We start from the raw sequence: 26,236 nt of genomic DNA, 5'->3' as shown, positions 1-26,236 counted from the left end.
GTGAGTTTTAGTGGGTGGCCCTCTCTTGGCAGGTTTGTTGTGGTGCCATATTCTTTCCATTTTTTAGTAATGGATTTAATGGTGCTCCGTGGGATGTTCAAAGTCTCTGATATTTTTTTATAACCCAACCCTGATCTGTACTTCTCCACAACTTTGTCCCTGACCTGTTTGGAGAGCTCCTTGGTCTTCATGGTGCCGCTTACTTGGTGTTGCCCCTTGCTTCGTGGTGTTGCAGACTCTGGGGCCTTTCAGAACAGGTGTATACTTCTGAAAGTAATTGGTTGCACCAGATCTTATTTAGGGGCTTCATAGCAAAGGGGGTGAAAACATATGAAGTGCACCACTTTTCCATTTTTTATTTTGTATAATTTTCTTGAAACAAGTTATTTGTTTAATTTCACTTCACCAATTTGGACTATTTTGTGTATGTCCGTTATATGAAATCCAAATAAAAATCAATTTAAATTACAGGTTGTAATGCAACAAAATAGGGAAAACGCCAAGGGGGATGAATACTTTTGCAAGGCACTGTAGGTATAGCTGAATCACAACACATTAGTATTCTCCATCCATGTGATGTGAAAATTAAGGTGTCACTGTGCTCCTTTGATACACCATCCCTGCCAGTGAGTATTGGATTAGCAGGCTACATCATGGCAGGGGCTGCAGTTCAGACTGTGATTCAGCTGCTAGCTGGGAATGTTTGCTCTTTGATGGTTTCCATACTGATATCTGCAGTTAGACACACATCAGACAGAGAAAGACAGACACACACACTATTTTGATGGGATAATTGTGGTTATCAGCACAGTGTAGAAGAGTAAAGCATTGCATTTGACATAATTATAAATCAGTAATTAATTTCTCTATCTGTAAGTGGTCAGCCTGATGCTTCGTTCTGTCAGAGTTCAGATATAACCCTCCCTCTCGTTCTGTCCCTCTTTCCCCACCCCCCTCTCTCTCTCTGATTGAAGGTTATTTTAGTCTTTGTCCGTCTCAGGAGGCTGTTTTAGATGTTTGAGGGGTTTGCTACCTGATTCAAATAATGATTATCTTAATTGAACCAATTTGGCCTCGGTCTCCACCACGGCTGCTGATAGGAAGAGAAGAGGGGGAGCTTTAAAAAAACATCACTCACTGTGCTCCAACCTCAGAATGCTTCCATGTGTTGTTGAATGATAGAAATGCACTTTTTTTGTCATGTGGGTAGGAAAAAGCCCCTCAGGTGTGACATGACATCTTCAGTAAAGTGGATGTGGAGTTAACATTGTTACATCACACCAGATGACAAAACCCATTGTTGTTCATGGCATCTCAACACCCTGTCTGTTTGTCTGGGGAGAGATGACTGGATCTGCCCTCTGTGCCCTCTACTGAAGGCATGGCCGAGCAACAGGGAAAGTAGATCATCAGATGCAGTGGACCATGGGATTAGATCCTGCAAGAGCACAGCTGCCTAAAACATGTGCTGCCATAATGGCCATCAGGAAAGGGCATCTGGGATCCACGCAAACACACACACACACAAACGACTGATGAGGTCATTTACAGGAATGGATAACTTGGAAAACAGATCAAATTGATTCATTTCTTGGTTCTGTCAGTTTAATCTCTGAACAAGATGTATATTATTAAATTGATTGTGGGTCTACTTAATCGTGTGAAAACAGTTACGTTTACATACTAATACATATACTGATATGTACTGTAGGTATACTACTCTAACCTCACGCTCCTGTTAATGTATAGAGCTACACATATTCTGTCCTCTTCTGATGACATCAATCAATACGTCATAGAATACGGACGCAAAGATCATAAACATTGAACATTTGTACATTGTAGTGTAAAGTCCATGGTTGGTGTTGTAGTGTAGCAGTCTACGCACGTGTTTTCACTTGGAACTTGCAATAAAGTTTCTTGTGACGTGAGAATGTTACTAGCCTATTATTTCTTTATTGCCCATTGACGAGAATTAACCATTTCCGCGTGCAAGTTCATATGATCAAAGTGAGAAATCGTGTCAAAGATAAGTCTGACGTTGAGGCAACATGGCACTGGTACTAATGGAGGAATTCGGTGAGGTACCGGGAGAAGGACGTGTACAGAAATGGATCCTGAAATCGTCCAACATCACAGTGGAAATCATAACACTAGGGTGCATCATAACAGCCATCAAGTGTAAAGGCAAGAATGGAGAGGTCAATGACATCGTTCTGGGTTATGATGATCTTGAGGGTAAATGCTGATCTTGAATTCCTCCATGCTTAGCTAAGGGACTTAAAGGGAAACTTCGGGATTTTCCTTTATCTACTTCCCCAGAGTCAGATGAAATCGTGGATACCATTTGTATGTTTCTGTGTCCAGTATGAAGGAAGTTAGAGGAAGTTTCGCGAGCCAATGGCTAACTAATGTTAGCACAATAACTGGAAGTTTCCAGTGTTCGTAGCCTGGTCTCATAGACTAGACGTAACATAGTAAATGTAAATCCGGGACACTCAATTGAATGATTTGTTATGTTTGGTATGGTTACATAGGACAGATGGTTACTTAATACAAAAACAAGGGTGGATGGGTGGGTGTAAAACGCGAACGTCTAGCAACGACCGCCCAGCAACCCAAAGGTTGCCAGATCAAATCTCATCAAGGACATTTTAGCAACTTTTCGACTACTTTTTAGCTACTTTACAATTACTTAGCATGTTAGCTAACACTTCATCTAACCTTAACTTAACTCCTAAGCTACTTAATACATATAGCAAGCCAAAGGTTGCGAATTCAAATCTCATCAAGGACAATTTTAGCTAATTACCAACTTTTCAACTACTTACTACTTTTGAGCTACTTTGCAACTACTTAGCATGTTAGCTAACCCTTCCCCTAACCTTAACCCTTTTAGCTAACCGTTCCCCTAACCTTAATACTTTTAGCTAACCCTTCCCCTAAACTTAACCCTTTTAGCTAACCCTTACCCTAACCTTAACCCTTTTAGCTAACCCTTACCCTAACCTTAACCCTTTTAGCTAACCCCCTAACCCTTTAACCTAACTCCTAAACTTAACCTTAACCCTTTTAGCTAACCATTTAACCTAACTCCTAAACTTAACCCTAACCCCTAGTCTAGCTAATGTTAGCCAGCTAGCTAACGTTAGCCACCTAGCGACTGAGCTAGAATTCATAACATATTGTACATTTAGCTAATTCTTAACATATAATACAAATTGTAATTCATAACATATCTGAAATGGGTGATGGACTTCCACAAACTAAAGGAGTGTTTCGGATTTACGTACAGAATAGTACAAAATGCTCTGATACCAGGTCGGTGTTTGACATATGTTAGCTATGCTCAATAGGGGTAAATTGTTTGACATGCAGTCTCTGAGCTGGGAGGGGGGCATAATCAGACCTTTGACCTACTGACCTCCTGATGACTTATGAAATTAGTTTTAAAGTACTAATGTGAGTGTGTCTCTGACATACTGAAGTCAGCAGGAGACACACACAAGTCAGCCTCTGAAAATAAAAAAGGAATGGTTGCATCAAAACTGAAAGGTGGGAAGAATTGATAACAGGATGATGAAATGATATGACAACTAAAAGCAAAGAGCCTGCACCAATCGAGAAAGTGTAGCTTGTGCTGATTATTGCTAAGAGTTTTATTACAAATATTAAAGCCTCAAGAGTGTTTTATGTGATGCGCATGGTAAACACTGAGCCAATGTGCTGTTTTATGTGCGATATCTGTGTGACTCTTGAATGAGAAACAATGACACGGCTCAACTGTTTTATTGCAGGCTATCTGGCCAACCCCAAGTACTTTGGCGCTGTTGTCGGCCGGGTAGCCAATAGGATCGCCAAGGGCAGATTTGTGGTCGATGGGAAGGATTATCAACTGGCCATCAATAATGGACCTAACTCCCTCCATGGAGGACTGAGGGGCTTCAGCAAGGTAAAAACAACCAACAAAACCATGGAAACACACAGACTGCAGCATAAAAAGTTGAAGTATCTCGATGGACTGCACTCGCATATTAAAAGACAGGATTCACTAACACTATTTAAGTACCTTAGTGTAGACGTCAACATGACTACTGTATTGACAACCCTCTTACACAGATGAGTTGAGATCATTCTTGATTACCCCCAAATGGAAATAAGTTAAAAAGTACAGTGCTGGACTGGTGTGCAAAAGAGCAATTGAAGTGTCTAGGTAGTGCATAATGTATGTAATTTGTGTCATGATGACAGCAACCTGGTGCTGTTAAAAGCCTGAATGACTGTGGGCAGGAGACATTTTCTTAACCTTTCTTTAGAGGACCTGGGTATAATCAGTCTTCTGCACTGTGTAGGAGGTGCAGTCCATTCTAAATGATTACCTTGATTTTCCTCATATCTCGGCGCTGCACTGTGACTTCAGGAGAATACACAGGAATAAAGAACCCAAAGGGAACGGCTGTAAATGCCTTATTGCAGCAGTAGAATCAACCTTTTTTAAATAAAACATTCTTTTTTTTTGTTTATATGAATGACTTCAATAATCTGCTAGACATAAATGCTTCCTGTGTTTTTTCTCTGTGGTCAGCACTTTATGAGTGTTCTCCCCCGTCGGTCACACTACATGCCTTTTAATCAGCCCTGTAGGGAAGCCATGGATGGATCCACTTTAAACTGTGCTGCACAAAACACCGTTACCATCCAACCGTAGGCCTCAGTGTTCACTACTGCGTCATTACAACTGAATCAATTATAGGCATTATAAACTTGGCTAATGGCCCCCGGAAATAGCACTCAGCTATAGTATCTGCTAACTGCTCCATAAAGAGAAAGCTATCTAAGCCCCTGCACTCTCCGGCTAGAGAGAGGACAGACACAACAGCCTTTCTATAGTTCCATCTGGCTGGTGAGATGTCTGTGGATAGTCTTAGCAGATTCAGCTCCATCTTTCCCAGATTTGATCAGACATTAGCGCCTTTGAAGTCTGCTGCGAATATTCACATACAGATTATTCTCTTTGATTACGTCTCCCTGGGAGATTATTTAAGAAGTGTGAAAATGTGGTATAACAACAACAACAGAAATATTGTTAAAGTCAAAAGCAGTCCTAGTTATCATTCAACAAGTTTTAAAAGAATGTCTTTTGTTTTATCCTGGGAAGAGCAGTGATATTTGATAAACCAGAGCTCAGACTGAGTTGTAATAGATCAGTCATATTCATCATTCCATTTTCACCTCGGGGGTCGGACTCTATTATCCATGCGGCGCCAAGAACACTGCAATTGCATGATATAAATTCAAATTGTCGTCATTCCTGTTCCTATCACCAAGGATACAAGAGATAACATCATGAGTTATTCATATCATGTCTCATCCAGGCTTTTTTTTATTCATACACCCATAGACCCCATAGTGCCCGGTGTTTCTTCAGGTCAAGTTGATTACTCATGAGCCCAAAATCCTGAGCCCACACTTTAAACTCAGCTGGAAGTCCTCTGGTTACAAATCAGTGTCACCATTCAATTCACACGCTTGTCTTGGACCACAGATTGATCTCATTCACATCTGTAGTAGATAGAAACCAAGGCCACACGACAATGACACGGTGGGCTTCTGTTATGGAGTGGCAGGTAGTGGAATGTAATAGCTGAAGAGAGATGGCAACCAGGCCTGACTGTAGTCACTTAGCAACTGTCGCATTCTCAATTAGCGTGGAAAGATTTGTTTACAGGCAGATGCAGAGGCCACTCTTGTACTTTTTGTCAAGCCACAGGTGTCCTCCAGATCACAGCATGACTCGTCCCCTATCACCCTGAAGGGCTGCTAGTTGTAAATAGCAGGTAGCACTGGTAGCACCATGATGGAGATGACAAGCTGATGGATTATAAAAGGAGCGGCAAACAGAAGATTGCATCATACTTTAAGTCTTGATGACATTCCTATTTAAAGCTGAGAGTAAGCTACAGAGGGCCAGAGCCAGCTGTCAATCAAAGGGGCTGCGCATTAACTGCAGGCAGTGTTTGACATTGGCTGCTGTCAGTGGAGCGAATACTTATTTTTATAAGCGCTGCTGGGGAGATTTGACGGTGCACTCCAATGAGAGAGAGGTGGAAGAATTGCTGTGGTACAGAAAGAAAGCAAGAGAGAGAATGGGCATGCAGAAAGTGTGGGAGGGGGGGGGGGTAGAAGGAAGGCTGGAGAGAGATTAGCTCCAGGAGATGTATCAGAGCCTTGCAGATGCATGCTACCTCATTTTTAGCTTGTTGTTAGTACATCATGTCCTTGCGCTTCAGGCTCCCTATTGACAGGTTCCTCCTATGACCAATTTCGCCCTACTCTGTCGCCAAACCCCCCCCCCCCACCCACCCACCCTTTATACCCCTCTACCGCTGTCTCTTATCTTTCTTTCTCTCCCTCTAGCTGTCTATCTCCATCGCACCCTTTCTCTCCTCTCTGTCTGTGTCTCTGTCCCTCCCTTCCTCTCGTTCCCTTCCTCTCTCTAGTAACTGAAAGTGCCTATTATAACATTCAGCTGCATTGTGGGCCATGGAGGATCAGAACACTTTCAGAACATTTAGACGTTGGATTAAGGTCAAACACAATAATGCTGGGAGATGATAACAAAGGTGTTCCATTGTTTGTAAGATTTGAATTCAGCTCTAGTTCATACAGGATCAGCTCATGGATTTGAGGCAGAACTGGGGAATCACTTTTTTGGCAGTTAACCCAAATTGCTCCTGTAAGTCGCTCCGGATAAGAGCGTCTGCTAAAGGACTGAAATGTAATTGATTTATTGATTTGCCCCTGTGCTGTGCTGTGTTCCAGGTGATATGGGGAAGTGAGGGTGTGGAGGGCGGGGTGCGGCTCACCCTCACCAGCCCAGACGGAGACCAGAATTACCCCGGGGAGGTGCAGGCCTCTGTTACCTACACCCTGGAGGGGGACACACTGAGCATCCAGTACCAGGCCCGCTCCACTAGAACCACCCCCATTAACCTCACCAACCACTCCTACTTCAACCTGGCTGGACAGGTAGGACAATGAGGAGGAGCTGTCCTCTGTCAGACAATTATGCAGTGAAATCATGTTAAACATGTATGGCTAGAACCAGCCAATCACTGGTAAGGCTCCTTGGTGGCAGAGAAAAGCAGCCTATTTCTATATTGTTGACTGTGTTATTCTGTGTCAGTATTTCATATCAGACGTCATCGTGGGATTGCAGTGTGATTGGTTATTGACTGCCCACAGGCATTATGTTGTGGAATACATAGACACACCTCCTACTCAGTATCTCCTTGTTTCTTCTGCTGTCAACAGAATGGTAATGGGGTTATTGAATGAAAATGTTTCAAGAGAGTGCACGTTCTGAGTGACAGTGTCTCAGAAGCGTGCATGGGCTGAGATTGAGGTGCTTTTTAGTGTAACTCTAACTGAGCTTTGTTGGATAGCATCCATCAGCATGGTAACAAGGTGTGTGTGTGTGCGTGTGTGTGTGCGTGTGCGTGTGTGCGTGCTTGCTTGCTTGCTTGCTTGTGTGCGTGCAGGGCTCAGCTGACATATACGACCATGAAGTGTCCATCAACGCTCCAACTTATCTGCCTGTAGATGACGTCATGATCCCCACTGGTAAGAGAGGAAAATACACTTTTCTTTTAAATAAATTATATTTTTATCACAAGAAAAAAAACGGATTTTTCTAGAATAGTCTCAAAAGCTCCAGTAGTAAAATACCAGATAGGATAATTACATGGATATAATATTACCTGCCCTATCCTAACCCCAACCTCTCAGAAGTGAGCAGGTCAGACATGCACAACATGACTCAGCTGAATGATTTTTAATTGGAATAACTTTGTATTAAAGAGATAATGTTTGCACTAGTCAAGTTAGCCTTTACTCTGTGTGCATCACGTCTCCAACCCTGTTGAGGTGTATAATGAGGATGAGGTGTTGACCTGTGTGTGTGTGTATGTGTGTGTGTGTGACCCTCACCCTGCAGACAGACACACTGAGCTGTCAGGAAGTTGTGGTTGTCTTTTCTCACTGACAGACAGACAGACACAACCTGTGGGCCTCTGTTCTAGGAGAGCAAATTTGTGATAACAATCTTCTCGGAACTCAGAAATAGGACTCTGACTGATGCATGTTAGAGTCAGATGCTGTTTCCCTTCAGTCTTCAGATTGAGTGTGCTCCATCACCCTCGCACTGTTTCTCTCTCTACAAATTATAATCTGTAGAAGAAGAATAAAAAAATGGTTAAACAACTGTTGGGAAAGATTTAGGTTAAGGCCTTAAAAGTCTGCATCAACACACACTGATAAGAACCCCCTACTTTATCAGTTGACCGAATTGATTATATAGCAGAAAGCAATTTCAGCCAAAATGTAATCTTTCTCTCTGCCTCTCTCTGACTTTAGTATAACATTTAGGGCACAGCATGAGGCTAGACAATACTAGACTGCCTGAATAAGACTATAGATTGTTAACTGGATGTCAAAGACTTGACACAGTGCAACGTAATGGAAGTGGATTGATGGGATTCAGGCTGTAATCTTCCATCAGGCTTAATCAGCAGAGCGAGAGCAGCTGGGGAGAGCAGCACGACTCAGTAATAATTTAGTAGGGAGTCCAAGCGTCGCTCCATTAGCAATTTCTGCGTGACGTTACGCCACAGAGAAACGGATATGTTTCACCCACATGGGTGGAGGGACCACAGCACTGCCTAAAATGTAGTGGGAAATAATGATTTTCCATAATTTCCTAGAGTGACTAAATTACACAAAAGCAGTCCGCAGTGAAAATGTGAATGATTTGCACAGATCAGTCATCTTTTCTCTAGGAACAGATAGAATAGAAGTTGGTTAGGCCTATGGCCTATTGGTTAATGTTGCCAGGCTCATTTGAATGGTAATACCACAGGTATGAAGGACCTGGACTGGATAGTGAATCCTAGTATTTTTTTGTTTGTAGGAGTGATTGACAGCCAGTTCTTCTTCTCCTAAATACAGGAGTAATCTATCTCTCTCTACCGACTCTGTCTGTCTTTATCAATGTCAGTCTCCTTTTCCACTCTCTCTCTATTTCTCCTCTCCTAAAGATGAAAGATTGTCGGTACTAGACAGAGGTCTAACGCTGTTGAGTTTTAGAATAATCATTAACGCACTCCAGATTAACCTATCCAAGCTCACTCAGACCTTGAAATAAACACATTCATTACAGTTCAATTACCAGTCCGCCCCGTGGGACGGCCTAATGGTGCAGACAGAATAGTTAATGACTGTTTATTTTTAGAGTCGGTTTGGAGCCGAGGTAAATTGGGCTTTAGAGTAAATGTTAGTCCATGGAGATTCTAGATCCATGTTCTGCTTGGTCCAGCTGATGCCTCTGTGTTTGTTTGTTTGAAATTGAGAGTAAGAGCCTGTTGGAGCACCTGTGTATTTTTCATTTGGAATGGCCTAGGGGTTAGAGGTCAGGTGGTCAGAGGTGAACCCTGACTTATACCTCCAGACCGAGAGAGGAAATGAGCGATTGTGTCCTTGGAAAAACATAAAAATGAATCGAAATCGGAATGGAAAACCAGACACTAATCTAGAATCCATTATCCCTCCCCCCCACCAAACGAATGCACCTGCTGCCCTCTAGTCCATACTGAGATGCCTTTTACCATACCAGAACATCAAGAATAAACCAGTTTACAACTCACTGAACCAGACTAGAATACATCCCACAAACCAGTTTGCCACTTGATAGAAACTTGAGGAACCTTCATGTTATTTTTCTTAATTAAGTCATCTTTGTGGTTGTATTTGTTTCTTCTCTGTGTTGTCTGTTTGGATAGTTTTTTTTTGTGCATGTCAAAGGCCCTCTGTATCATGTCACTAGTTTAATTTCCTGTCTCAGTTCCTGTTGAGACACTGGATAAATGAGGAAGCCGATCTGATTGATAGCCACTTTCGTCATGGCGATATTTTTGGCCTGTGAAATTGCAAGGGGATCAACGAGAAGGTGGTTTGGGGGCGGGAAGGCTCTCTGAGAAGCCTTTGAGTTGCTCAGAGTTTAATAAGACCGAGAATGTGATCTGACATTAGTATGCTGTCAAGGACAAAGAGACTGTTTGTCCTTCATACCACCTCCTAAAGTCACTCTCTGTTAATCGATGGTATGTTATGGTATTTCCTAAAGGAAAGGGAGAATACATTCAGAGGAATAGGGAGCTTAATGATGGTTTATTTTAGATAGTTTGACATAATCAAATATCCTCACTGTTTCATTAGTGATGCGTGTCTTTCTCAGTTCATTTTCTGTCTCTATCTAATGAATTTGAAAGCCTATTGGCGTTGGATGTTTGCCAGTTCATTTAGGTGATGTGTCCAGGTTCTCAGCCCTATTCATGTCAAAACTGTCATACCCAGCTCTATCCCTGCTCTGTCTACAGGCGAGGTCAGACCAGTGGAGCACACACCCTTTGACCTTCGGAGGCCAGTTCTGATTGGCCCACGGCTGAAAGAAGTGCCTGGGCCTGGGTTCGACCACAACTTCTGCCTGTCATCACCTGGAGATGCTTGGACAGTGCGCGTGTGTGCAAGGTGAGGCCAAACTATGTTGGGCTTTACAGTGCAGTCTTGCTGTTTCTTGATAAAGCATCAGTAGTGCTCTTGCAGAGCATAGAAAAGGCATGAACACTGCACAGTGCCCGAGCTACAACCTTGGATAACCGAGTGACTGTCTCGCTCCTACCCTCACCTCTGCCCTCCCTCCCTCTGTCTCTTTCAGGGTATTTCACCCAGCGAGTGGGCGTGTTGTGGAGGTCAGCACCACTCAGCCCGGCGTCCAGTTCTACACAGCCAACTTCCTGGATGGCTCTTTTAAAGGAAAGGGTGGGGCCTCTTATCCTAAACACAGTGCCTTCTGCCTGGAGACACAGAACTGGCCTGACGCTGTCAACCAGGTACGCTGTCCTTTAAGGTAGTCCTTCACTAATGCGTGGAGTAGATCAGCGGTAGAGGGGAGTGCAAGAGCCAGCTAACTTGGCCAATTGTTCAATAATAGTAGTCTGTGTAGGCTGCAACCATAGAGATCAACTATGGAAATACTTGCAGAATGAAAGTTGTTTAGCCACAGTCGTGGTTTGCAAATGGCCTATGGGCTTAACTACTGCTGCTGTAGACTTTGTATTGACAAGGAACATTACACACTGTCTGTAGTGTTCTCCTATTTATGATGGGCAGTCTGGTGGGTCGACGTGTATTTTAATCACTGCAAGGCAGGCTGCTAAGACACACACATCTGAATTGTTCCTGAGCCTTCTCCTCACAGCCCATTATCTCTAATAAGACTTGGCTTATTAATTCATCACTCTAGTATTTTTTTGAATAACTACTGTTAAGGTACGACGTTAATGATGTGTCCATTAACTAAATGACACTGCTAATGAAAAATTAAGCCTAGAAGTTCATTAGATTATCTTTGTATCTAACATTGCAAAGGCCCAGCAGTTTAGTTACATACAGATTTTTTCATGAAAGTAAAATCAAATGGGCTTATACTGATCAACAGACCTTCATATGTTGAATCATACCCACTTGTTTTGTAATTATGTGTAATGCTTTGATGAGCTGTAACGGAGGAGTTACAGGCTGACCACACCGCTCGCGTTGCAAAATAAATGTAGAAATCTATGTTATTCAATTATTGCACACACACTTCTCGCGCACGCCAACGAGCGTCTGCGTTGCCAAGGGCTAAAATAGAAATCAGTTCTATTTCTGACGCAGATCGCGCTGCAAGTCCTGCCTCTCCCATCTCCTCATTGGTTTATAGAAGCAGGTACTCCCGTGCCATCTCCTCATTGGTTATCGCAATATAAAGTCAGGAGAAGTAAATGCCTGGAAGGAAGTGAGATGACTAGAAACGATTCGGTTGGCTGTTTTATGTGTGGATTAATTGTCGGAGTAGAGGACCTTGTGCATTTTAGGTAAAATAACAACTCAATGTTTATATCCCAGGACAAATTAGCTAGCAACAGCAAGCTAGCTAAATAGGACAAATTAGCTAGCAAGTGCAAGCTAACTAGCTAAATTGCCATAAATGTTTAATGCTTTTCGACCTGTCCCCAAATTAATTTAATTGGTTCAGAGTTTGTTTTGATATTTGAACCTGCGTGTCGTAATCACATTTGGTGTGGGGGGACAAAATACATTTATGCACGATGGCGCACGCGTGCAGCCGGTTTGGGTTCCGTGTAAAGCGGAACCTAAAGGCAATGGCAGTCAGTTACAGTTAGAAGTTGTTATACATGAGAGCAGAAACGTTTAACGGCTCGAATGGCGTGACTAGATTGTAGTTGGTGTATAGGCAGTAAAAACATAATGTAGAGATTGTAGTTGGTGTATAGGCAGTAAAAGCATAATGTAGAGATTGTAGTTGGTGTATAGGCAGTAAAAACATAATGTAGAGATTGTAGTTGGTGTATAGGCAGTAAAAGCATAATGTAGAGATTGTAGTTGGTGTATAGGCAGTAAAAACATAATGTAGAGATTGTAGTTGGTGTATAGGCAGTAAAAACATAATGTAGAGATTGTAGTTGGTGTATAGGCAGTAAAAACATAATGTAGAGATTGTAGTTGGTGTATAGGCAGTAAAAACATAATGTAGAGATTGTAGTTGATGTATAGGCAGTTAAAGCATAATGTAGAGATTGTAGTTGGTGTATAGGCAGTAAAAACATTATATAGAGATTGTAGTTGGTGTATAGGCAGTTAAAGCATAATGTAGAGATTGTAGTTGGTGTATAGGCAGTAAAAACATTATATAGAGATTGTAGTTGGTGTATAGGCAGTTAAAGCATAATGTAGAGATTGTAGTTGGTGTATAGGCAGTAAAAACATTATATAGAGATTGTAGTTGGTGTATAGGCAGTAAAGGCATAATGTAGAGATTGTTGTTGGTGTATAGAGGAGATTCAAGGGCGTGGTGCATCTAATGTTGATGTAAAGGAGTTTAGGAAGGTTGTGTAAGAGCAGAGGACAGGTTCCCGTGAGTTGATGGAGATTTTGTAAGAGCACAGATTGGAATCATGGGAAATCGATTGTGGTCAGAAGTGTGTGGGAGGGAAGAGGCCACTTTACAGATGGAAGGAGAGAGGGAATGGAGAACGGGTGGAAAGTGAGTGTGTGGGAGGGAAGAGGCCACTTTACAGATGGAAGGAGAGAGGGAATGGAGAACGGGTGGAAAGTGAGTGTGTGGGAGGGAAGAGGCCACTTTACAGATGGAAGGAGAGAGGGAATGGAGAACGGGTGGAAAGTGAGTGTGTGGGAGGGAAGAGGCCACTTTACAGATGGAAGGAGAGAGGGAATGGAGAACGGGTGGAAAGTGAGTGTGTGGGAGGGAAGAGGCCACTTTACAGATGGAAGGAGAGAGGGAATGGAGAACGGGTGGAAAGTGAGTGTGTGGGAGGGAAGAGGCCACTTTACAGATGGAAGGAGAGAGGGAATGGAGAACGGGTGGAAAGTGAGTGTGTGGGAGGGAAGAGGCCACTTTACAGATGGAAGGAGAGGGGGAATGGAGAACGGGTGGAAAGTGAGTGTGTGTGTCTCGGTTTTCAATTAAGGTTGTAAAACGTTATTCCTCCTTCACTTTTCCTCTTCAAATTGATCCTCAGAATGTGGACATTGTCATCAAATAATTATTAGATAACTGTGGTATTACATACCCTATACTGTACATCAATAGGCATTTAACTCAGTGTCCACATGTATATTCATGTCTTTCATTGGAAGGCCCTCCCGATAAGCCTTGCTGACAGGAAGTATTGCAACAACAAGTACTTTTCCTGAGTATTGAGTAAGGGCTGAACCCATTTAGTCGACTGGTCGATTGTTTGGTCGGTAGGCTGTAGGTCGACCAAGATGTTTTTAGTTGAGCAGTCGCATTTTAAATAATATATATATTTATGGTACACAGGACACCTGTCTGATTCACGCCTGTCTGAGTGGACTAATCCATTGTGGAGGCCTGTCTGAGTGGACTAATCCATTGTGGAGGCCTGTCTGAGTGGACTAATCCATTGTGGAGGCCTGTCTGAGTGGACTAATCCATTGTGGAGGCCTGTCTGAGTGGACTAGTCCATTGTGGAGGCCTGTCTGAGTGGACTAGTCCATTGTGGAGGCCTGTCTCAGTGGACTAGTCCATTGTGGAGGCCTGTCTCAGTGGACTAGTCCATTGTGGAGGCCTGTCTCAGTGGACTAGTCCATTGTGGAGGCCTGTCTGAGTGGACTAGTCCATTGTGGAGGCCTGTCTCAGTGGACTAGTCCATTGTGGAGGCCTGTCTCAGTGGACTAGTCCATTGTGGAGGCCTGTCTCAGTGGACTAGTCCATTGTGGAGGCCTGTCTCAGTGGACTAGTCCATTGTGGAGGCCTGTCTCAGTGGACTAGTCCATTGTGGAGGCCTGTCTGAGTGGACTAATCCATTGTGGAGGCCTGTCTGAGTGGACTAATCCATTGTGGAGGCCTGTCTCAGTGGACTAGTCCATTGTGGAGGCCTGTCTGAGTGGACTAATCCATTGTGGAGGCCTGTCTGAGTGGACTAATCCATTGTGGAGGCCTGTCTCAGTGGACTAGTCCATTGTGGAGGCCTGTCTCAGTGGACTAGTCCATTGTGGAGGCCTGTCTGAGTGGACTAATCCATTGTGGAGGCCTGTCTGAGTGGACTAATCCATTGTGGAGGCCTGTCTCAGTGGACTAGTCCATTGTGGAGGCCTGTCTCAGTGGACTAGTCCATTGTGGAGGCCTGTCTGAGTGGACTAGTCCATTGTGGAGGCCTGTCTGAGTGGACTAGTCCATTGTGGAGGCCTGTCTGAGTGGACTAGTCCATTGTGGAGGCCTGTCTGAGTGGACTAGTCCATTGTGGAGGCCATGGGGATGGCACAGTCCATCACTCTAAGACGTGATACTGAAATTGTATATGGTTATAATATGTACAAATAATTGTTCAACACTAATAAATCAAATATTATTTTATAACAAATCAGCAAATTAGGATTGAGAACAATGTGGTGGAGGCAGCAGAGACGAGAAAACAGCCCTTGCCTAAGCCTAATTGTCTAAGAAAATTGAGTGGAGAGGTAACCCCAATTTGAATTAATCTGAAAGAAGTGCCTGGATAAGAGCGTCTGCTAAATGACTTAAATGTAATGTAAATGAATTAGGTCTATAATCAATAGACTTACTGTTAAATGTGCCTGGCTTTATAAATCATCCATGTATATCTACAGAAATAACACAGATCTAGCTTCTGTTACCTGTTTGAGTGTTTGTTTAATAGCCTAGTGATTCCGTGAGCACCAAGCCTCATGCAACGACAAAATGTCGGATAAAGCAATGTCACAGATTTGGTAGTTTTTAATCTTTTGATATGCTATAATAAAGGCTTTACAATTTTTTTACGTTAGAGCAGACTCGCTGTTTTTTTTTTTAACACGGTAAGACCGTTGGGCTCGTTCTTGAGTCATTTGTGTGTCTTAATTATTTGATCAAACAGTGTGCTTAAAGCATCAGACAAGCTCAGTACATATGTAGTTGATTTTATTCTAACACACACGTCTGCCTACATATGGAAAAATATGTTTAAACATTTTGACCAATCGATTGGTGGAAAGAACTGGACGACTCTCGGTCGACAATATTTTTGTTTAGTCGGGGACAGCACTAGTGTTGAGATTTCTCCTTGTCGCCAGAGCCCCTAACCCCTGTAGCATGCAATGTAATAGAGTGCTTTGACTTCTTGTGCTCTTGATTCATTGGGCACCATCAGCTTATCAGTGAGCTGGCTGCCCTTGGCTAGAGTTACACTCCTGCATGGCTGAGCTGACCAGCAGTTCACTAGTACAGTTTTACACATAGGTTGGAAATACAGTATAGAGAGATGAGAGACTGCCTCATGGACTTCATGGAATTATTATTGCAACATTTGCCCTTGCTCTGAACATGAACAATTTGGCCCCTGTAATCATGCATTTTAAAGATCCAGACATTTGTTATTGATATACCTTTAAATCTGATGAGGTTGTGTTGTTTGTGTGCTGTGTATAATCATATACACTGATTATACAAAACATTAAAAACACCTGCTCTTTCCATGACATAGACTGACCAGGTGAAAGCTATGATCCCTTATTGATGTCACTTGTTAAATCCACTTCAATCAGTGTAGATGAAGGGGAGGAGTTGGGTTAAAGAAGGATTTTTAAGCCTTGAGACATGGATTGTGTATGTGTGCCATTCAGAGGGTGAATAGGCAAGATAAAATATTTAAGTGCCTTTGAACCGGGTATGGTAGTAGGTGCCAGGCGCACCGGTTTGTGTCAAGAACTGCAATGCTGCTGGGTTTTTCACGCTCAACAGTTTCTTGTGTATATCAAGAATAGTTCACCAACCAAAGAACATCCAGCCAATGTGACACAACTGTGGGAAGCATTGGAATCAACATGGGCCAGCATCCCTGTGGAACGCTTTCGACACCTTGTAGAGTCCACACCCCGAAGAATTAAAGCTGTTGTGAGTGAAGGCGTTCCTAATGTTTGGTATACTCTGTGTATACTGCCCATATAGACAGCATACAGTCGCTAGTGAAAGTCAACAAACCCCTTGCACAAGTAATTTTTTTGATCAGAGTTAATACTTGGTGGAAGCACATTTGGCAGCCATAACAGCTGTGAAAATTTTTGAATCAGATTCTACCAACCTTGCACAGCTGTTAGGGCAACATGCAGTGCCTTCAGAAAGCATTCACACTCTTGACTTTTTCCACATTTTGTTGTGTTAAAGCCTGAATTTAAAATTGATTAAATTGAGTTTTTTTTGTCACTGCCCTACATGCAATATCCCATAATGTCGAAGTGGAATGATGTTTTTTGAAATTTGTACAAATTAATTCAAAATGAAAAGCTGAAGTGTCTTCAGTCAACAAGTATTCAACCCCTTTGTTAGGGAAAAAAATGTGCTTAAGAAGTCACACAAACTCACTCTTTGTGCAATAATAGTGTTTCACATGATTTTTGAATTATTTATTTATCAGGTAAGTTGACTGAGAACACATTCTCATTTACAGCAACAACCTGGGGAATAGTTACAGGGGAGAGGAGGATGAATGAGCCAATTATAAGCTGGGGATGATGGTCAGCTTGGGAATTCAGCCAGGACACCAGGGTTAACACCCCTACTCTTACAATAAGCGCCATGGGATCTTTAATGACCTCAGAGAGTCAGGACACCCATTTAACATCCCACCCTACACAGGGCAGTGTCCCCACTCACTGCCCTGGGGCATTGGGATATTTTAATTTAGAGGAAAGTGTGCCTCCTACTGGCCCTCCAACACCACTTCCAGCAGCATCTGGTCTCCCATCCAGGGACTGACCAGGACCAACCCTGCTTACCTTCAGAAGCAAGCCAACAGTGGGATGCTGCTGGCTTAACTACCTCACCACCCCACACACAATTATCTGTAAGGTCCCTCAGTCAAATAGTGAATTTCAAACACAGATTCAGCCACAAAGACCAGGGAGGTTTTCCAATGCCTTGCAAATAAGGGCACCTATTGGTCGAGTTTTATTTAACCAGGTAAGTTGACTGAAAAGACATTCACGTTTACAGCAACAACCTAGAGAGTAGTTACAAGGGAGAGGAGGGGGATGAATGAGCCAATTGTAAGCTGGGGATGATGAGGTGACCATATGAGGGCTAGATTGGGAATTTAGCTTCTGGTCCTCCATCCAGGGACCAACCACCACAACCCTGCTTAGCTTCAGAAGCAAGTCAGCAGTGGGATACAGGGTGGTATTCTGCTGGTAGATGGGTTAAAAAAACAGACATTGAATATCCCTTTGAGCATGGTGAAGTTATTCATTAGACTTTGGATGGTGTATCAATACACCCAGTCACGACAAAGATACAGGCATCCTTCCTAACTCAGTTGCTGGAGAGGAAGGAAACCGCTCAGGGATTTCACCATGAGGCCAATGGTGACTTTAAAACAGTTCGAGTTTATTGGCTGTGAGAGGAGAAAACTGAGGATGGATCAACAACATTGTAGTTACTACATGATACTAACCTAATTGACAGAGTGAAAAGAAGGAAGCTTGTACAGAATAAAAACATTCCAAAACGTGCATCCTGTTTGCAACAAATCACTAAAGTAATACTTAAAAAAATGTGGCAAAGCAATTAATTTTTTTGTGCTGAATACAGTGTTATGTTTTGGGCAAAGCCAATAGAACATATTACTGAGCATGGGTATGCTTGAAGTCATTAAGGACTGGGAAGTTTTTCAGGATAAAAAATAAATGGAATGGTGCTAAGCTCAGGCAAAATCCTAGAGGAAAACCTGGTTGAGTCTGCTTTCCATCAGACGCTGGGAGATTAATTTATTTTTCAGCAGGGCAATAACCTAAACTACATGGCCAAATCTACACTGGAGTTGATTACCAAGAAGACCGTGAATGTTCCTGAGTGGCCGAGTTACAGTTTTTACTTAAATCTACATGAAAATCTATGGAAAGACCTGAAAATGGTTGTCTAGCAATGATCAACAACCAATTTGACAGAAGAATTTAAGAATTTTGAAGTGAATAATAGGCAAATGTTTCACAATCCGTGTGGAAGGCTCTTAGAGACTTACCCAGAAATACTCACAGCTATAATCTCTGAAAAATTGACTCAGGGGTGTGAATGCTTATGTAAATTAGATATTTCTAAACATGTTTTCACTGGGGTATTGTGTGAAGATGGGTGAGAATAACATATATTAAGTCCATTTTGTAACACAACAAAATGTGGAATAAGTCAAAGGGGTATGAATACTTTCTGAAGGCACAAGTTGTCAAAATTGGTCAAGCTCAGTACATTTAGTTGGGAATCATTGATGGACAGCAATATGCAAAGCTTGTCTCTCATTTGTTTTAAGCAGATTTTAGTCAGGAATATCCAGTACCAGTCAAAAGTTTGGACATCTACTCATTGAAGGATTTTTCTTTATTTTTACTATTTTCTAGATCGTACAATAATAGTGAAGACATCAAAACTATGAAATAACACATATGGAATCATGTAGTAACCAAAAAAGTGTTAAACAAATCAAAATATATTTTAGATTCTTCAAAGTAGCCACCCTTTGGCTTTGACAGGTTTGCACACTCTTGGCATTCTCTTAACTCTAATGTGTGGAAGCCAGGAGATGCTAAATGTGTTTGTTAATTAGCGGTCAATTACCGTGAGGCCGACAGTTATTTGCTTGACAATCATCGGCTGACAATTTCGTGCCCGCCACAGCCCTAACTAAGAGTTGTGCAAAGTTGGTAGAATCTGATTCAAAAGGATTTACAGCTGTAATGGCTCCCAAAGGTGCTTCCACCAAGTAATAACTCTGGGGTGTGAAGACATCAAGACATTCGCAATTAAGACATCTTCGTTTATTTTATTCATTTGGAAAATGTTCTCTAACTTTCTTTCACTTGTGGAGTAGGTTGTGTAAATCTATAGGACAAAAAATATAATGTAATACCTTATTAGATTTCATTTTAAGGCAGCAAAATGTGAAGGCTGTCCAATCCTCCTCTGTAGTTATAATACACCCCGCCCCTCTCTTTCTGCTGGCCCCCTGTGCTGCCAGCAGATTTATGGCAGTAATTGTTGCTTGAGTAATCACAGCATCAGCGTATAACGGGAGTGCCTGCTACGGAGACCATGAAAGATTTACTGAGCACTGTATACTCCTCTCTCCTGTCCTCACTGTAACTCATTCTCTCGGCTGGACTGTCTCTTCTCTCTCCTCCCCATCTCTCTCTTTCTCTCTCCATCACTGTTTCTCCCTCTCTCTCTGTTCTTTCTCTGTTCTTTCTCGCCTGCCCTGCACGTTATTGCCTCACCTCTATCCATCTTTCTCTCTAGGCTCTCTTTGTCTTTCCATCCATCCATATCAAACCCTGAGAAATTGAATTCTGGGCTGGAAGACTGGCCTTTTAAGTAGGAGAAGGCTGCATGAGGTGGATTTCCATAAATCCTGTTCCTCCATTCCTCTTGCTGTGCTAGCCTTGTGGAGATTAGTTTCACAGCTTCTCTTCTTGCCTACAGTGTCAGTAGAGTGAATTAAATATGAGCAGGAGGAAGGACCAGTACAACTGTCTTCTATACTATGTACTGTATCTTAGTCTATGCCGGTCTGACATTGCTCATCCATATATTTAGATATTCTTAATTCCATTCCATTCCTTTACTTAGATGTGTGTGTATTAGGTATTTATTGTGAAATTGTTAGATATTACTTGTTAGATATTACTGCACTGTCGGAACTAGAAACACAAGCATTTCGCTACACCCACAATAACAAATCCAATTTTATTTGTCACATGCGCCGAATACAACAGGTGTAGATCTTACAGTGAAATGCTTACTTACAAGCCCTCAACCAACAATGCAAATAGTCTAGGTAGCCATTTGACTTGATGTTCAGGAGTCTTATGGCTTGGGGGTAGAAGCTGTTTAGAAGCCTCTTGGACCTAGACTTGGCGCTCCAGTTCCGCTTGCCGTGCCTTCATGAGTGCTAAACACGTGTATGTGACCAATAACATTTGATTTGAACTGTACAGGTCTATGAGCCCCATTTCTGTGGTTCCAAGTGTTTATGTACTGTATGTGGGTATTTGCATATAGGCAAGAAGAGTGTTTGAAACCTGGCTAACAAGGCTAGCTTAAACAGAGGGAATCACAAGCACTCATGAAGGCACGCACACACACACATCCCTAAATACATACACTACCGTTCAAAAGTTTGTCACTTAGAAATGTCCTTGTTTTTTAAAGAAAAGCAAACATTTTTGTCCATTAAAATAACATAAAATTGATCAGAAATACAGTGTAGACATTGTTAATGTTCTAAATGACTATTGTAGTTGGAAACTACTGATTTTTTTATGGAATATCTACATAGGCGTACAGAGACCCATTATCAGCAACCCTTTTACAATTATGTTAGCTCAGCTGAAAACTGTTGATCTGATTAAAGAAGCAAAAAAACTGGCCTTTAGACTAGTTGAGTACCTGGAGCATCAGCATTTGTGGGTTTGATTACAGGCTTGAAATGGCCAGAAACAAAGTACTTTCTTCTGAAACTCGTCAGTCTATTTTTGTTCTGAGAAATGAAGGCTATTCCATGCGAGAAATTGCCAAGAAACTGAAGATCTCTTATAACACTGTGTACTACTCCCTTCACAGAACAGCGCAAACTGTCTCTAACCAGAAGATAAACTAGAGTGGGAGGCCCCGGTGCACAACTGAGCAAGAGGACAAGTACATTAGAGTGTCTAGTTTGAGAAACAGACGCCTCACAAGTCCTCAACTGGCAGCTTCATTAAATAGTACCCGCAAAACACCAGTCTCAACCTCAACAGTGAAGAGGCGACTCCGGGATGCTGGCCTTCTAGGCAGAGTTGCAAAGAAAAAGCCATATCTCAGACTCACTAAAAAAAAATATATATATATATAATAATAAAAGATTAATATGGGCAAAATAACACAGACACTGGACAGAGGAACTCTGCCTAGAAGGCCCGCATACCGGAGTCGCCTCTTCACTGTTGACGTTGAGACTGGTACTATTTAATGAAGCTTTCAGTTGAGGACTTATGTACAGTACAGTACCCTTAAAATATTGCCGTCGTGGTAGATTGGATACAGCTACAGTGAAAACGTGCTGTCAGCTTGAGATTTTAACAGCTGCTGGTGGGTGGGCTGTCCGGTAATTACAGCCATTTGAGTTGCCTGCCACTACGCGGGTCACATTCAGAGTTCGCTAGCGCCAGGTCTGGCCCCTGCTCCTGCTCTTCTGTACTGTAGGAGAGGCAGAGACCCGTGCAGAGATACGGCCATTTGCATTGGATTGAGCTCAAGAACAAAGTGCACAGGCAAATGACAGATTGAGAAGCACTTCCATTTGCATACATGCATACATACATACAGTATCAAACCGCTGCGCATACGGGAGTCAGAGAACACTGCAGTTGGAGCAAACAGGGTGAGGGGGAGGAATGGAGAGTGTGGGTGGGAAGACAGGGTGCAGGATGAGTCAAAACAGGAGATGAGGAGAGAGTGGTAGCCACACACACACACCCACACCCTCACATGGAGAGGTTTGAACTGAACTCTGCCTCTTGTCTTTTTCAGACTAAACAATGTCAGCCAGTCCATGTTTTAACCTCAGTTCCCTTTTTCTGTTCAGATACTTCTTCTCCAGTTCCTTAAACCTGACCATGTCCATGTGATGGGAAACACCATGTGTGCGGGTGTACGTTTGTTTGTGTCCCACTGGGCACACACTGGTTGAACCAACGTGGAATAGACGTTGAACTGAGGTCTGTGCCCAGTGGGGTGTGTTTGTTTGTTTGTTCAGCACATCCATTGAACCTCACATTGAGATACTGACTCAATGTAGCTGTCTGTCATGTGACACTTTGGGCCAACAGGAAGACCTCCTCCATATTCACTCCTAACCTCCTAGCAACCAATTCTACAGTTGCATGCACCTAGCAACCAGTTTTAGCCTGCCAACGAGTCTCCCAAAAGACGACACAGACAGAAACCTTGCTTCTGTCTTCAATGTGACCCTCCTGTGTCCTGTCCTTCAGGTGGGACCTTGATGTTGTGACCCTATGTTTATGAACAGGCCTCGTTCCCCGATGCTCTGCTGAGACCAGGGGAGCAGTACCGCCACGTCACCCGCTTCACCTTCTCCACCACCTGACGGAGAGAGAGGGGGGGGGGTCAGGGGTCAGCATCAAGCAGGGAGCGACCATTCAGAATCCCAGCCACTGATCAGAGCTGATGAAAGGATGGAGCAACACGGAACAGGAGTTCCGTCAAATCAGAAGGTTGATTTTGTAGTATTCAAGAACCAATCTGAGATGGACAGGTAATGATTTTGAAATGAAAATGATGATGATGATGATGACATGATTAGAGGTGATGAGTTCATAAAGACACACAGGTACAGTACCAATTTGACTCTCCATTTCCTCCACATTGCTTTGTTCCCCTCTTTACAGCTGGACTTTGTACTGCATTAAACATTGTAATATCCACTACCATTTGAAGTTGGCTTTTGGCCCTGTTCAAATTAGGCTTTAAACTCACATAAATAGTACAGTACACGCATAAGTAAATTAGTTTCCACGTTCCTTTGTTGTTGGGTAGACAGGGTCTCTTTTGCTCCATTACTCACTCCTACAGTTGTGGCCCAAAATATTGTCACTCTTGGAATTTTTCTCCCTATTTCTTCTCAAATAAGTTTCAATTTAAAATAACTTTTGCCAACTGCCAACAAATGCTTCTTGTAGCCATCAATGAGCTTGCAGCACCTTTCTACTGGCAATTTGGCCCACTCTTCAGCAGAAAACTGTTGTAATTCTTCAATGTTTGAGGATGCCCTCCACCAACTGCTGTTTTCAGCTCTCGCCATAGGTTATGGATGTTATTCAGATCTCATCTCTTCGCTGGCCACTCTAGAACAGTCCATTGTTTCTTCTTAAACCATTCCATGGTGCTGTTGATGTGTGTTTAGGGCCGTTGTCCTTCTGGAAGACCCACAACCTTCAACAGACTATGTTTTTGGACCCTGGGTCGAACATTGGTAATCTGCTGATTTCATGATCTGTGTCTTGCACACATTCAAGGCCCCCAGTACCAGAGGCAGCAAAGCAACCCCACTGCATTATCAAACCTCCCCATGTTTGATTGTAGGGAGGGTGTTATTTTCTTTGTATGCTTCATTTGGTCATAGGTAAAAATAGGAAGACTAAACTGCTGAATGAGACACAAGATAGCCTGATTGAATTTCTCAAAAACCCATCTAAACAAGCCGTAATCCTGTGGAAAATGTTCTGTGGACAAATTAAACAAAATTAGAGCTCTTTGGCAATACAGATCAGTGCTGTGTTTATTGACGACCAAATGAAGCATTCAATGAAAAAAACATAATTAAAGATGAGGGTGGTTTGATAATGCTGTGGGGTTGCTTTGCTGCCTCTGGTACTGGGGGCCTTGAAAGTGCGCATGGCATCATAAAATCAGCAGATTATCAGGTGTTTGAGTCCAATGTTCAACCCAGCGTCCAAAAACTGAAGAGTGGGCCAAATTGCCAGTAGAAAGGTGCAACAAGCTCATTGATGGCTACAAGAAGCATTTGTTGGCAGTTATCTTGGCCAAAGGCGGTGCAACCAAGTACTGGCTCCAGGGTGCCAATCATTTTGTCCATGTCATTTGTCTTTATTTTCTAAATTCATTTCAAACTTAAGTTAACAAAAATAAATTTGGTTTTGCAATGTTGAAAATCCAATTTTTTATTTAAATGTGATTTATTTGAGAAGAAATAGAGAATTATTTAGGAAAAGTGCAAGGGTGACAATATATTTAGCAGGTACTGTATGTATTCAACTCCCTGGAATGTATCAATTGTGTATCTCATTGGTACTCACTGGAGTGATCTTTGATTATGGGACTCAATATTGGACTATTGCAATTCAATGAAAACATCCATTATATTACCTCTTCTACCTTGACGTACAGTGCCTTCAGAAAGTATTCACAACCCTTGACTTTTTACGCTTTTTGTTGTGTTACAGCCTGAATTTAACATTGATTTAAATTGAGATGTGTCACTGGCCTGTACAATACCCCATAATGTCAGTGGAATTATGTTTTTAGAAATTTGTACAAATTAATAAAAAATGAAAACTGAAATATATTGAGTCAACAAGTGTTCAACCCCTTTTATTGCAAGCCTAAATAAGTTTGTGAGTCAAAATGTGCTTAATAAGTTGCATGGACTCACTCGTGTGCAATAATAGAACTCACTCATGTGCATTAATAGTGTTTAACATGATTTTTGAATGACTACCTCATCTCTGTACCCCCACACACACAGATAATTGTAAGGTCCCTCAGTTGAGCAGTGAATTTAAAACACAGATTCAACCACAAAGACCAGGGAGGTTTTCCAATGCCTCGCAAATAAGAGAACCTATTGGTAGATGGGTAAAAATGAAAGAGGCAGACATAGAATATCCCTTTGAGCATGGTGAAGTTATTCATTATACTTTGGATGGTGTATCAAGACACCCAGTCATGACAAAGATACAGGCGTCCTTTCTAACTCAGTTGCTGGAGAGGAAGGAGACCGCTCAGGGATTTCACCATGAGGCCAACGGTGACTTTATAACAGTTACAGAGTTTAATGGCTGTGATAGGAGAAAACTGAGGATGGATCAACAACATTGTAGTTACTCCACAATAGTAGCCTAAATGACAGTCAAAAGAAGGAGGACTGTACAGAATAAAAATATTCCAAAACATGCATCCTGTTTGCAATAAGGGACTAAAGTAAAACTTCAAAAAATGGGGAAATTTGTTTTTTAACTTGATGTCCTGAATACAAAGGGTTATATTTGGGGTAAATTCAACACAACACATGTTGACAGCTGTACCATACAGATTGCAAAATAGTTGGGAAGAGATTTTTGATGAACCAATTCCATGGTACAGGGAGTATGAGTTGATATATAAAACGACACAAGATTCAAGACTTTGTGCTTTTCAGCTAAAATTATTGTACAGAATTCTTGCTACCAACAAAATGTTGACTATTTGTTGCATACAATCATCGCAGCTCTGCAGATTTTGTTGTGAGGATACAGAATCAATAGACCATTTGTTTTGGTATTGCCCTCAGCCTGTTTCTGGTCTCAGGTTCAGGAATGGCTGAAAATGAATAACATTGATCTAAAATTAACCCTAGAAATAGTATTGTTGGGAGATCTGGAGAGACCTGGTCAGTCAATTACTAATATACTAATACTCTAAGTGAAAGTATTTATCTTTAACTTGCGATCTGTGGATTCTATTAAATTAGATACAAATTGTATGTTAAACATCACAGCATAGTTGAAAGATATGTGGTGCGTAGAAATCCGAAGAGGGTGGCCAGCAGAGATAGGTGGGATGGGCTGAGGGTTGGGATGTGGAATTGGAGACAAGTGGGAGTGGAGTTGCTGGGCAGGGCATAGAATGACGGTCAAAGATAAAAGTAAAAAAATAAAGTCAAAATAAAACATAACAAAAAGTATGTTTGAATGACACTGAGGGGCAGTATTGTTACAGTTAATGCCTGTTTGCCTGAGGCTGATGCCGTGCAGG

General features: G+C 42.2%; 1 protein-coding gene across 1 annotated transcript; it reads left to right on the top strand.

Moving 5' to 3' along the window:
* Positions 1-1,806: 1,806 nt before the first annotated feature.
* On the top strand, positions 1,807-24,784 carry galm (galactose mutarotase). The gene is made up of 7 exons (XM_014206002.2): positions 1,807-2,238; positions 3,798-3,952; positions 6,823-7,029; positions 7,542-7,623; positions 10,434-10,584; positions 10,772-10,946; positions 22,713-24,784. The coding sequence occupies exons 1-7, from the start codon at positions 2,052-2,054 to the stop codon at positions 22,788-22,790; spliced, it is 1,035 nt and encodes a 344-aa protein (XP_014061477.1). The 5' UTR covers positions 1,807-2,051; the 3' UTR covers positions 22,791-24,784.
* Positions 24,785-26,236: the final 1,452 nt, after the last annotated feature.

The sequence above is a fragment of the Salmo salar genome, chromosome ssa01 (assembly GCF_905237065.1).
Source record: "Salmo salar chromosome ssa01, Ssal_v3.1, whole genome shotgun sequence".
Lineage (NCBI taxonomy): Eukaryota > Metazoa > Chordata > Actinopteri > Salmoniformes > Salmonidae > Salmo > Salmo salar.
This window is presented reverse-complemented; position numbering and strand designations above follow the sequence as displayed.

What these genes read in the sequence shown, in the direction of transcription:
- galm (XM_014206002.2), top strand. Translation starts at nt 2,052, where the DNA reads ATGGCACTGGTACTAATGGAGGAATTCGGTGAGGTACCGGGAGAAGGA. An exon ending in TGACGTCATGATCCCCACTG is followed by an intron (nt 7,624 to 10,433) that starts GTAAGAGAGGAA and finishes CTCTGTCTACAG; the next exon opens with GCGAGGTCAGACCAGTGGAG. An exon ending in GGCCTGACGCTGTCAACCAG is followed by an intron (nt 10,947 to 22,712) that starts GTACGCTGTCCT and finishes GTTTATGAACAG; the next exon opens with GCCTCGTTCCCCGATGCTCT.